This window comes from Phycodurus eques, chromosome 12, assembly GCF_024500275.1.
Source record: "Phycodurus eques isolate BA_2022a chromosome 12, UOR_Pequ_1.1, whole genome shotgun sequence".
NCBI classification, from domain to species: domain Eukaryota; kingdom Metazoa; phylum Chordata; class Actinopteri; order Syngnathiformes; family Syngnathidae; genus Phycodurus; species Phycodurus eques.
The window spans coordinates 20,439,872-20,454,092 of record NC_084536.1 but is presented as its reverse complement, the minus strand read 5'-3'; the positions used below and the strand labels follow the sequence as shown (position 1 = coordinate 20,454,092).

Here is a 14,221-nt window from a genome sequence, read left to right as displayed (position 1 = left end):
TTGGACGACTGGTTAGCACATCTGCCTCACAGTTCTGAGGACCCGGGTTTAAATCTGGCCTCGGCTGTGTGGAGTTTGCATGAACTCTCATTGGCACATAGCCGAATTGTCACCTGAAACATGCAGTGTAAATCCAGCCAGAGAAAACCGACGCAGACCGTCCCATGTCTTTGATACGTCATGGCTGTGTTAAGATGGAAATTTTGCTCTGATTAAACACGTTGACAAAAGTTACTGCAGATGAGTAATTTTACTATTTGTTATTGGTTAGGCCTTCATCTCAAATCTTCGCTATACAAAAAGCTGCAGCCGGTGTTTCGGTGCCAATTTGTGCTTGAGATAAGGGGGGAAAAACAACAGATCTTGTGTCACTTGCACTTGTTTTCCATATTGTAACGATCATACCTGCAGTGTACCACCATTGGCTGGTCCTGCTCGGTCCTTTTACTCCGAACCAAAGCCACAAAGTCCAAGAAGTCAGTGGAGTCGTCAGGGACACCGTGGTCAGGCCATGCCAGGTACTGGATCTGGGTCAGCTCTCTCTGCTGCTCACTCTGAAAAGGTAAATCACAACGAATACGACTTTAGGATACACGGTTTTTCACTCATTGTCTAAAACTTATCTTCTCAGTTGGGTTGTCATAGTAACCAGAGTTCAATACGTGGTCCACATGCGGGAGCAAAGGGAGCCAGAAAAAGAACAGCCCACACCGCTCACTATGGCAACACACCTCCTCTGGACTCTCGGCTGCTCATTCTTCCCGAAACGCCGCCCGCTCTCGCGCTATGTATCCTCTCTAATCTCCCCTGCTGTTTGTCATCCTCTACTGTCTTTAATTGGGCTGTATTGGGTGCCTACACATTTATCCGACATCCTGCTTCGGATGAAATGGTTCACCGATAAACCAGGATAACATTTCCAACGTTTTATTATTACTGTTTCAGATTTGAATGACCTGTACTGCCATATTTAGCATCCCAGAGATTAGTACAGAAAGTCCTCGGTTTAGGCCTGAGTTCCGTTCTAAAGGCGACAACTTAATCCGAATTTGCATGGAAATCGGAACGCAGTAGTCTATCACTAACCTACGCTAGCGCAAAAATAAAGTCATAAATACAGTAAATATTTCTATGGAAAACAGTTATGAGCCATAAATGTAAAACAATAAAATTAAAAGCAGTAAGTACGGCTGTAACGAAGCGTGCCATCATGTGCCACGTGACGACATATTCTTATGCCACTCGTTCATTCTGCTTCGTTCATAACCTCGAAAACTGATATGTCAGTAGTAAATGGCAGACACCCTTTATGTCTCTAAGCTTCCCCCATCGCTCATGTAAAATGGAGAACAATGACGATGCATATTGCTGGCAAAATCCTTGCATCTCAAAAACTGTCAATTTTCAGAAACCAAAGAAACATCATGTTTAATGAGCCTTTGCATCGTCAAAGAGAGCAAGCCATTTTCAACACATTAGATTAATGAAAAATTTGTAAAAATAACAGACCCACGTGGGGACTGACTAATACTATAGATTTGTGAAAAAATATAAAAATTGATTCCATCTGGACATAGCAGGGTTTTCAACTTGACAGTGACAATATGCTGCAGTGCTACGAAACATTGTGGAAGGCAGACCGGATGACAACGATATTCCTTGAGACGCAGTAGAGGGGAAGTGTAGGTGTATTTTGTTTGATAATACTGCACATGGAAAAATAATTCAAAATGAATTTGAAAAAAGTCATTGTGAAATTTTGGTTGGGGTCCTTGCATGCATGTAATTTCATTTTAAAAGGTTGAATCAAGGCAACTGGACTCTTGTTCTTTCCAGTTCAATAGATAGTTTTCAAATTAGATTTTTCATTAGTTGGACTACGTCATCTCTTTATTTCAGAATTCGGAATTCATCCATTACTGTCAAGGAATAACAAATCTGCATTTAGAGGGAGAATCTGAGCCCAACCTTTAGCAGTTTCAGGGGGACTACTGATAACATTTTGGTCGCTAACATGACATTTTTCAAAGGGTTTCATCTCTACATCTCGCTCACCTCTAAGTGCATGAGCGTCATTTCCCGGACCAGGAAGGCTGAATTGCCCTCCTCATTGTGGCAGGTAACAGTGAAGTCTCCATAGGGAGCGCTGTTGTCTGGATTGGGCCAGTACTGGTGGCACTTCACCTATAACCAACAAGAAGGTCTTTGTAAATAGTCACAAAGGAGCTACTTTGTCTTGGATTATCCAATTCTTCAGCTCTTGAGTAATACACAGTTGGAAACTTAAACAATATGTGTGATCTAATTATGTTAATGAATGTGATAGTTACATAAGGCTTATGGTCAAACTAATACAACATATTCCATTTTTAATCATAAAAAGACAAAGATCATCTAAATGTAAATCTCTATCTATTCTCAATTACAGTAAGAGACATACTGCACATAAATACATTATTTTTAAACTTCTTCAAAATGAAGACATTTTCCTCATTTCATAATCGACATACTGTATGTTGAATAACAACCAGTTAGAGAGGGGTCCTGACTTAAATAGGCCAACACTTGACGGCTTCTATTTGAATTTCTGATAACTGAAGTTGTGTCCTAAGGGCTGAAAGTGTAAAATTCCAAGTTTTCGTATAGGGAAGGTTGTACCCTAGTAGGACAGGACACTCAGGATCCACAACTGTGATTCATATACTATCAAGAAAGGAAAGAACTAAAAAGGATGAATGCTGATTTCCAATGTAAATTCTTGACATACCCGTCCCCTCTCGACTTGCGTTGTGAGCATGACCACCATAGACGAACCTTGCTCCCAAGTCATTTGCCAGAAGTCTGGGCAGGTGTTGGGCAAAGGACCTTGGCAAGCTATGTAGCGGTTTATAAGACTGGAGGCAGGAATCTCCATCTGCACACACAGGGATTGTGATACAGGGCATTTACAAAACAGCTTTTACTTCAACTTTTATCTGGGATTTATGTGTTTTCAGCATGCAGAGAGCTATAGTAACACTGATCAAATAAGCTTTGTAAGATCATGCTTTGATGGATGTTTTGTTTTGATAAGTATGGTGCTTAAAAAAAAAAGACAATTGGAGAAAACTATAGTACATATTGAACTTTTGACTGTATCCAATTACACTTTAAACAGAACAAATGGGAATTACTGCAAACTAAAGGAAAAGCAAAACTCACATTGATGTAATTTGCATTGACGTAGTCATCTGTGCTTTTCAGAATGACCCGCGTAGCATCATCTTCAGGAGGAGATAGGACAAGACAAAGAAAGGAGCAAAACCAACAGAAAAGTAGAGTGAATGATGACAGTAAGGGTGTTATGCATAATACAATATACAGTATAGTTTATTCCTTAGTTCTAAATGTTGTATGGTAATCACGTACAGGGAGAGATGTCTCTGTAGCGATTTTTGGAAACGTTCTGAGGTAATTTGGCACACAGCATGGTCATCCCTGGCCTCTTCCTGTACAGTTGCTACAAGAAAAAGCAGCAAATTGAGGTCACTTGAGTGATAATACATCTACAAAAGTGAAAAGGTTGACAAATATACAATATTATATATACACACACAAACGCACACACACAACTCACGTCAAACTGGGCCAGTATGGCCCCGCTGCTAAGACCGTCCTTCAGGGCAACCATAGAGTCCCTCAAAGCATGCTGGTCTAGCTGGGTGGGGTCCTGAGGGGACTTCTCTGGGATGTACTGAAAATCTGGTTCAGAGTCCACCTTCTCCTCCACCACGTCATAGATGGCTGGACGGGAAAAGGAAGAATTGTTTACATCCATCAATTCCCTCAATACTACAGGTGTGAACAGAACTTAACACACACTCATCATGAGCATGAATGAAATTAATTTGTGGCTTTTATTAACTTTTTTGAACCCTTTCTTTCCAGGGTGGAAGGGCTATACAACATTTACCTTCATGTATTTACTTACTTGTATTTACTTTATGTATTTACTTTACTAAATCTACAACTGTCCTTCTAAAACCTTCATCAAATTCCATGGAGTTAACCATTGTTCAGCTCAATGAGTGCTGTCTTAAAAAAAGTTTGTCATTCCGACAAAGACAAACTACCTGCAGTCCCTTATGAGCGCCACTAACTAAAATATTTAGGTAAATGTATGTACATACTATATGTACAATTTTGATACTCATGATTGGAGAAAATCCCCACAAAATTCCAACTTGTGCACCCAATTCTTTGCAGATGTACGTTGTATAATTCAGTCCACCGTGGAAATAAACTGTTTAAAATAAACGCCCAAAAATTAATGAAGATGAGTGTGTGTAAACAGCTGACCACAACTGCACATACAGTACATTGACAGAGGCAAGATACTGTCGTCATCAAGGTGATGACAATATTTAAAAGCACAGCAACACAAAATGGGAGCTAACAGATCTTTAACACATTTAAATGATATGTATCTGTTTTGATGTATGACAAGATGTGCATCCCCTTTTTGACCCACTTAACGCCAAGAATTCCAATGATTCATCATCTTCAAACACTCCCTGAAGCTGGTTAAGGGAAACGTTTGCTTTTGAAAAGGTGAACACATATAACTGACACATATACGAAGACCATCTATTAAACAGACATTCAAACCCAAAGACCAGATGAGTAAGTGTTCACTGCCATTGACACATTTCACCTCTTGTTCTGCATTTAGCAAGGGAAGCCTTGCATCAAGTTTGAAATTCAACTAAACTTCAAACCAATACTACTGCATTCAAACTAAATTTGTTGGAGTCAGTTTATATTTGAGTCTACCATCATAAGTCATGCATGTCCTGATAATTCAGTTTACATGTCTAACGAACGGCCCTTCAATGTACAGTTGTACGACTATAAAAAGACTGTTTTTTGTTTTTTTGTTTTTTTTCCCTCTTTCCTGATTTCATAATCAGATTAAACCTTTCCTGTTTTAGGTCAATAAGAATTACCAAAGTCATTTCTATTATTTGCTAAATAACAGAATAGTGAGAGAAGGATCTGTTTAGACAAATATATGTAATAGACAATACGACTTTACACTCTTCTGTAAATTATTTTCGCGCGCATACACACAAGCTTGAGGTTGGGGGCTTTCTTGCTCAAGGGCACCTTGATAGTAATCAGGACGCTGACTAGCATCTCTCCAGCAACGAGCTGAAATTTAGTTTGAGACAAACTTCCAGTTCCAAAGCCCACTTCCTTGTGGATGAGCTTGAATGACATTTGGCACGGTTGTTTTCATTTTCATTCATTTTCATTTCATTTTCCTTGGCCGAGGTAAATATATAAGCTAATTAATATTCATGCAGAAGACTGTTCAATGCCATGTGATTCACTTGTTAGAAACTAATTACTTGAAAAACTGGGGGGAAAAAAACATGACACAAATAAAACAGAGAATTTCAAGGTAGATGATGCTAATAACGGGCAGGACACGTCTGCCTCACAATCAAAAGGGTTCTGGGATGGAATCTCATCTGAGGCCCTCCTGCATGTGTGGCGTTTGTTTTTTCTTCCCGTGCTTGCGTGGGTTTGCTTCTGGTACTCGGGTTCAGTCCCACATTCCAAACATAACTGAAGACTTCAAAGGTGTGAATGTATTGTAAATGGTTGTTTGTATCTACATATGTGCCCTGCGATAGACTGGCAAACCAGTTCCGGGTGTACCCTGCCTCTTGCCTACAGTCAGTTGGGATTGGCTTCAGCTTACCTGTAACCCTAATTGAGAACAAGCGCGACAAAAAACCTAATGGATAGATGACGCTGATCACATATTCAATTGCACTATGTAACCATATAGCGCACACAAAATGAGAACACAACAACAAACAAAACACAATTTCAATATCACTTGCCCAATATTTTCGCTGTAATAAAAGACAAGGTGCAATACAGTATAGCTCTGTGTAACACAATGTTGCTGTTTTCACTTTATGCTAGAGACATTTTGTAAATGTTGTTTTCTCTCCTCTGGTTTGTTTGATAACACTTCTTTTTCATTATTTTGTATCCCTTTTAAATCTTCTTGACTGTCTTTTGCTGCTGTAACCAGTTAATTTCCCTGCTGTGGGATCAATCAAGTCTTATCTTACATCTTACCATTTGGCCTGACCAAGAGGATGAGTTCTCCAGAGTGGCTCTCACAGCTAGCCTTGATAAACATGACAACCTGGTCGTGGGTGTGGTCCGAGATGTCCCGCCCATTAATTAAGACGACCTGGTCGCCCTCATTCAGACGGGGTACGCACAGGTCAGCCTGTTATAGAGACGGAGAGATTAAAACAGTCAAACGGGAGCTTTTGGAAGATGCATTTTGAGCTTTATGAGCTTTATCCCATGCTGAAAGGCTTAATGGGAACGTCCTGACTGTATAATAGTAGATTTTCACTTACTGATGTTCCAGGAGCAACTCTGGACACTATGATTGGCATCTTTTGGTCAGCTCCACCCTGGAAACACACGCACAGACGCGCACCGGGAAGATCTGTCAACTTCTAAAATCCTTGTTAAGAATAGAACTCAGGCATGCACAGAATTTGAGTCAATGAACCAATACAAAACAATTGGACAGCAAATAAAAAGCACCAGTTAGCATTTATTTTTTTGTACCTTAACGTTGAACCCAAAACGTCCATGTTCATCAGGTCTCATCTTGATCAAGACCAGATTATCATGAGGGACAACTCCGTTTAGCTGAAAGAACAAGTCAAAAACACATTACAATGAGTAATATTTCAGATTGTTACGGAAAGGAACATTTTGTCTCTAATACGCTGACCCATCTCCGGTCAAATAACATTCAAGATTAATAAACGTATTTCTTAGAATCTGGAGTATGAGTCAATATCACCATAAAGTGCATTTGAGACTTCCCCATTTCACCCAATGAACTTCACATTAATTGTATTAAGTATATGTTATGCTGTTGGAAATGCATATTGGTAAAACACCCAACACATTTTTCTAAATTAACGGCAGACAGACAATGTACATACAAATAGCAAAATATGTGAGCCCACTGACTGAGTGGATATTTTTTTTTGCTAATGTTTGCATACAGTACAATGAGCAACATGCAACATGATACAGTAAGCAAGATGACGGTTTTCAATTTTCTAAAAGTTTTTCACATCAGTTATTATTTTACTATGACAGCATTGGCATTTAAAAGTTGACAGCAGCTGACTGTAAGCATATGATGAAAATTACAAAACATATGAGTAAATATTTATTTTGCTACTATCCAATGTTTACAGCGTCAAGTGAAAGACTGAATGCTGGTTGTAATTTCACTGAAAACATCAGAGGGTTTTTTAAAGGGGAGGTTAATCTATATTGACAGGGTGGACAGCAGTGACAGGGACACACACAAAATGTTTAATATGATTATGAAAATGGAATATACACGATCAAAATGACTTGTCTTACAAATAACTAATGTGGACAATAAAACCATGTCAAAATATTTTGACGAACTATGATTAACCATTTTACATACACGAGTCAGCTGAGCAGCATGTGGGACATGCCAAAATTAGGTATATCCAATGAAATAAAATGGTTTAAATGAAGGAAACACATTTTCCAAGACTTGCCATTGTACTTTTATGTATGTAACTGTTTCACCTCAGAATTTAATTATTCTGCTACATTTTCATGATGACTGAGTGATTCTGACAAGGATATCAAAAGGTACTTAATATTGATACTGTCGACCCATATAATAATACTGATATCAAACAAAAAAAACATGGATTGATATAGACAAGTATACATTTTCTGTCCTTTAAGCAATACAAAACAACCTCCCCCATTCATTCATTTTCTATTGTTTATCCTGTTCAGGGTGACGGGTGAGCTGATGAACTGCTCACCAGTTGATCACAGAGCACATACTGTACAGACAACAATGCACATTCTCCCCTATGGGGCAATTTAGAGCCAACCAAAAATTAATGTGCTTTATATTTAGTCCCATGACTGACCGTGGTCTTGTCAGGGTTGGTAGGAACATCGTACATCTCGTTGAGGTGGTTGTCCAGGAGGCTCTGCTGTGAGTGGGCCTGGATGATCTGGCTCAAGGTTTTCCTGCTCAGCTGCTTGGGGGGCAGAGCCGGAGGTTGGCCCTCCATCCCGTCAGGAGAACTGGGCATTGAAAGAGGGGGGAAAAAAAGAGAACAAGACTTTATTATGTATATACAGTGTATAAAAAAATCTACTACCTCAGTAAAATGTAAAGCAAACAATTTTAAAACAAACACAAAAGGTGAGACAAGAAAAGATAAAGCGAGAAGAAAAAGGAGGCCTTCTAACTTTGTCTTTGTCACAATGAATTCATTTAAATGAAATATGATTTCAAGAGGAAAGAAAAAACCCTGAAGATCAACACCGTGACAATGACAGACATGAAAGGTTCATCAGGTAACTCTTCCAAAGGCAACATGGCAAGGCTAAAAGCCAGGCGTCACATGTGTGTGTGTGTGGGGGGGGGGGATGATGATCCTCCTTGGGGATGGGAGCAGCAGTCAAACATTATTGTCTCTGTTTTGACTGCTGCTACTGGTGCCACTTTGTGCCTTTAACGCGCACACGCACGCACACACACTTATGGCTTAAACAAGGTCAGGAGGAGGGCAGTGCACAGCAGGCCTGAGAGAAGAAAATTATTTTCAAACCTTCCAAGTTAGCCGAGTATAAGAGTTATTGTGACCTGTTAAACCCTTATCCACATGAAAAACCTCTGCCTTTTACTCTTTTGGTTAAAGAAAATTAACAGGTGACACACCAAGGAAGTTGAAGCTTGCCTTTTTCATGGGGACATTTTGAATTTTTTTTTGGCCATTTTAAGATGTTTTCCTAAAGGCTTTCCTTAGCATCTGTGGGAAAAAAATAAAATAAAAAATAAATAAATATATATATAATATATATTATATATATATATTATATTATATATTATATATATATATATATATATATATATATATATATATATATAACCAAAACTAATTATTATCATTGTGATAAATGGGCAAACTTCAGCCAAGAATGAAAAATAACTACAGAGAATGTGAGCTGTCTCAAGATGAGAAGGCAGGTGATTATGTCATCGTTTTGGCTCTGGAACAAATGAATGAGACAACTACTTAGTGTGTATCTGCATGTGTGTGTGTGTGTGTGTCATTGTGTGTGCGCGCGCGCACACAGGCATGCGTACGATGCTTTCAAGGCAGCAGAACATATCTGCAGTACAGTAATTATTTGCTGCTTTGTGCAGAGAGAAATAGAAACAAAGCTACCAGCTGCATGATTAAAAAATTACTAACTTATAACACAACCTGATTGATTCATAGTTTGTAACTGTCGTGTTTATGCTGTTTTTAACCTGTAACCATTAATCAAGCAGTTCACTGAGTAGATAGTGGACTCCAGAAGCTCAAAAAAGGGTGTATTCATCACTGTCAATAATGTTGCCAAAGCTGTGCCGCTCCTGTGAGACGGCTAGACAGTTAAGGTTGTTCAAAGACAATAAAACATGCCAAAAACACCCACCGATTTCCAATGCTGCCCATGTTTTCAACCCACTCCGCCCTCCCCGCTAACTGTAAGCACACTTTATGTGTGTTTTTACAAAGGGTTAGTCTTTCCAAAGGGCTCAGCTAAGTGTCACTAGGAGAGGGTGTAAACTGTTGGGGGAGGCCACAGACACAGGCAGACAAAAAAAAAAAAAAAAAGTCAACTCAGCAGTGTAGTCAGACAGAGCGGCACTAACAAAAGATGAGTTGAATTTAACCACAAAATTACAGGGGGCACTATTCTTAGATGGGAAGCAGAACTGAAATCTGTTGCATTGCTTTAAAATCCAAAGTTAGTTACGAAATGTGCATTATGGGGGCGGGGTGGCGGCAGAATTGTATGAGTGGCCTGACTTCCTCAGACAGGTAGGACACTTACGGGGTGGAGTCCAAGCTGATACTGTTGGCCTGCGTGGAGGAGGCCGACTTGTGATTGGAGGAGAAGACGGGCAGGCTAGGCGACGTGTGTATCACATGATCAACCAGGTGGCCGACAGATGACGGGCGTAGCCGTGTACCCTCTTGTGTAAACAGTGAATTTCTAACAAATACACACAAAGAGCTTAAGACTAACTTCTTCACCCAAAACAATTCATTAACATTGTGAGGTGTACAGAATGTAGCCATATGGGTTGCAATTGAGCATCTTCACTAGCTTTGAACATAAAACAAGAATATGCATTGGAAAAGTAAAAGCTGAGTGTATGCATTGGCCAACAGCCCAAACATTTGCAACTGTAATGTACTTTTTGCATTGGCTTCTGGAATTCATTGGTAACTTACAGGTACATCTTAATAAATAAAAATATTTATAATATATATTTTTTTGTAGTTCAATTCAAAAAGGGAAACTCTTATTACACTTAGTGAATAATTTCAGATTGTTTTTAATATTTATTTTCACAATTATACCTTAAAGCTAATGAAAACCCTAAATTCACCATTTAAATAAATTAGAATATTACTGGTACATAAGCAACAAATTATTTGGAATATAGAAATTAGGTAGGAATTCACATTCTGAAAAGTATTTCCCTCTGTGTTTAATTAATCGATACAAGTGTCACTTTTTGAATTGAGCTCCTCATATAAATGAGCGTTTCTATGACATTTTAATGTTTTGAGATGCACCTGACTATTCATTTTAAAACATTAAAAATCCACAACGAAATAACCTCTATGGGTGTCTATAGGGTAAGTTTTGGACTCACTGATTGGGCGTCCCAGGCGGCGAGCGGGTCGGCAGGCTCTGTGTCTCCAGTCTTTCATCTGATAGGCTGTTCCTGCTCACCGTCTCCCAGTCAGTTCCTCCCAACAACTTCCTGACCAGAGGCTTGCTGGGAGATCTGCACAGAACAATGAATTGCCTCAGCTGCATGTACGTTTGCACTAAAGACAAAAATATAACAGTTGCTGTATGGATTTTGAATTGGCCCGACTAGGAAAGATAGGGTAATTACCTGGCAAACACTCTGTCCTTGATGCCTCTCTCTTTTCCGTACTGTACAGACTGTACCTCTGTTCTCCCACTACATGGAACCATAATGGACAATACAATGTCATGAAACTATAAGAAACTTAAAAATTGGGGGATTTGACAGCCTTGAAGTCTATATTCAAATTATCCTGCTGAAGTGCAGTCGTACAGGTCTTCATAAAAAATATTTTTTTATAATTTACCACTTACTATATAAAATGGAACGTTACAGACAAAACACCAACAAAAAAGATATTTTGCCAGTTGAGAATCTCTTTTTGGGTTAAGCATGAATTATTTAGCTGTGATATTCTGGGGGAAGGTGGCATGCAAGCTGCCCACGAGCAATCCAGTGTTTTAGCCTATAAAACCAAAGTGAAACAACTGTGTGTCTCAAATAATGCATGTACACCTCCATTTGTCAAAGCCCAGCTGTGAAGTCAACAAGCTTTGGATTGTACGTGTGCTAAAGGCCTCCTGGTTTTCCTACCAGTATCGAAACTTTGAGCCCAGGGTGAAATAATGGGAGAAGAAGTTCTTCTGTGGCGGGATGGGTCGTTCCAGCCGGAAAAAGGTGTGGTGCTCCACACAGGCCTTCCACAGGTTCTTACAGGCCCGGTAGTTTACCATGTTGAAACCAAGTAGAGTCTCTCGGGTCTCGGTCTGAGTGAAAGGAAAAGAGGGAAATAGTCATAAGAATAACATTATGCAAAGAGAGAGAGAAAGTGTCAGCATTTCATAACAGATACACAAAGTTCATTGTGCCATCTGTTTCCATAGGACGTCAATGTCCCTGCCACAAGAATAGCATCAGTATTCTCAAAATAAAACAATTACCGTATATAGTATTCCCAAGATAAATGACATTTAGATGTGTTTGTTGGAAAGACAACTGCCCACCAGGAAGTACATACAGTATGTGTGGTATATTGCTTTGATGTCACAGAGAATCTCAGATCTACCAGAAACTGCTCAACTATCATCAATGACGCTGAAAATCATTCAACATATCAACACTTATTCTGAGACAGTTTAGAGCAGAGGTCTTAAACTTGTTTTCATTCAGGCCACATCATAGCTAATGTTGCTCTCAGGGGACTGGTTACAACGGTGAAACCACAAAAATGGATAAACACTAGGGAGTTAAAGGTACGCCCAAAATCACTTAAGTTGGTTTTAAATACACAGTTTTGGTAGACATTGGGTACAGTAAGAGAAAAATAGGGGGGGAATGCAAAATCAATAGTTTGTCATCATTTTAGAAAATGAACAATGCAGACAAGTGTACAGTAACAGTTTTAACAGTTAGAATTATATATTTTGCCAAAGAGAGGCTGTTTAAATGCAGATGAAAGTTACATTTGTACTGCACTAGTTTAGAAAATATTAATAATAAATATGACATCTGCTCCCAGAAACTGAGCTGCACTGTGCATGTGGCTACAGTGCGAGGCAGTTACACTTCTTGTCCCTTATCTAATGTATTCTGTGTGGGCCCTGATAATCACCCCATCATATTTTGTAATTAACACTGCATTTTAATAGCTAGTTTCAAACAGCTATCATGGAAAATTTATGGCGAGCTTTTGCGTACCAACTAAAATGGCTTGGAGGCCAGATCTGGACCGAGAGCCTTGAGTTTGATACCTATGGCTTAGAGCTAGCACAATGCAGATTAAACCTGATCTGCATTGTGGGACACGTGTCTTTGTTAACACTGAGTTTGAAGTCCACTCTGTAATTGTTTAGCTATAAAAAAAATACTACAGCAACAGTTGACTGCAACGTTTACGACATGGGACAGAATACCGCTCCATACCAGCAGGTGCCAGGATCCCGGATTCCACCTTCAAATTAGCAATGAACCCATTTTTTTGTGTGTTGTGTCTATAAACACTTACCGCCTCTCTTCTCAACTGGATGAAGAACTGTTTGCACTTGAAGGATATTTTCACAATTTTCAACCTAGATATAAGAAATAACAAGAGGTTAGTTTCTATGTTGTCTACTTTAAAAAGAGAATGCTTCTATTGGAACTTCATTGTTATTTTATGGGTGGTCATACTAAAATAAAAAATGAACTGTTGACCTGTGGGCAGGATAACCCCAAAAAAAATGGTGCGTGGGCCAGGGAAGGAGCATTTATGTAGGAGCGTTTAAATTGTGTGGCAGATTAGGATCAATGCAACACTGCATGCCACATCAGGTTTCAGTGTGCTTTAAATAAATCAGTCACAAGTAGACTGTTTTTTGAAATCAAAATACAGAGAGGGGGGGTGGAGGTAATAAGAAGCCGAATGTTCAGACTCAGACCCCACTGGGCATGACAGTGGGCACTGATCCTGCAGAGAACAAAAACTTCCATTGTGAGCCACAATGGCAGAAAGATCTTATTTCCTACTGTCTGACTGGATCATAGTGTAAAGTAGTTTGACATCGGTTCATTCCAATTCCACATTGCAGGCATATAAGAGAGACAGCACTGGTGGGGGCATAGACTGCTTAGTAGTCTACCAGCAAAAGTTCGGTCTGATGCATTCAAGATTCCAACGACTTTATTTATCCACGTAGGGCAATTCGGTTTTCAGACACTTTGCCATGGCAATACAATTTTAACTAACGTGGGGCCCACACTTACTGAATTGAATATATTAACCTATTTCTAAATATGAGCGACCACATGCATGACAAGGACAAAAATGTCATTGGGTGCTCAATGCTCTTCTAGTGTGTGTTGTATTTGAGAAAAGAACAACAGAATACGACACATGATGATGTCAGTCGTAGTACCGAGAATGACGTGTGAGAGGCAGCATGGTGTCACAGGGCCTTCAGACTGCCGAAAAATACAAAGAAGTTCTACTTGTAGTAGAAAAAAAACAAACCCAACAACACAACCAGTTCCTCCTCTTCTTGAGCGAGCTTCAGGTCATTTCCTAATTGGCTATTGTTCCGTTTCCCGTGACAATCATTGTGTCTGTGGCCCAGCCCAACTTGGGGTTGAGCACACACATAAGGACTTGCGATAGGAAATATAGGACAGATTAAAAATGTACAATTATAATTAACATTCTCAGAGCAGATCAAGAAAAAAAAATCACTTAATACACCCCACACCACAGAATAATTGCTCATG

The 14,221-nt window shown here is 39.3% G+C and overlaps 1 protein-coding gene across 1 annotated transcript in view; it reads right to left on the bottom strand.

Annotated features, from left to right (window-relative positions):
- ptpn4a (protein tyrosine phosphatase non-receptor type 4a) overlaps window positions 1–14,221 on the bottom strand; it is a 68,170-nt gene that overhangs the window by 4,732 nt on the left and 49,217 nt on the right. The window contains exons 11-25 of the mRNA XM_061691897.1: window positions 12,987–13,050; window positions 11,576–11,748; window positions 11,069–11,137; window positions 10,820–10,954; window positions 9,988–10,149; window positions 8,022–8,181; window positions 6,646–6,729; window positions 6,429–6,485; window positions 6,136–6,292; window positions 3,617–3,783; window positions 3,409–3,499; window positions 3,202–3,263; window positions 2,768–2,914; window positions 2,056–2,184; window positions 406–554 (exon numbers count right to left, since the gene is read on the bottom strand). Coding sequence (XP_061547881.1) covers window positions 406–554; window positions 2,056–2,184; window positions 2,768–2,914; window positions 3,202–3,263; window positions 3,409–3,499; window positions 3,617–3,783; window positions 6,136–6,292; window positions 6,429–6,485; window positions 6,646–6,729; window positions 8,022–8,181; window positions 9,988–10,149; window positions 10,820–10,954; window positions 11,069–11,137; window positions 11,576–11,748; window positions 12,987–13,050 — 1,806 coding nt within the window. The remainder of the gene's footprint in view (window positions 1–405; window positions 555–2,055; window positions 2,185–2,767; window positions 2,915–3,201; window positions 3,264–3,408; window positions 3,500–3,616; window positions 3,784–6,135; window positions 6,293–6,428; window positions 6,486–6,645; window positions 6,730–8,021; window positions 8,182–9,987; window positions 10,150–10,819; window positions 10,955–11,068; window positions 11,138–11,575; window positions 11,749–12,986; window positions 13,051–14,221) is intronic.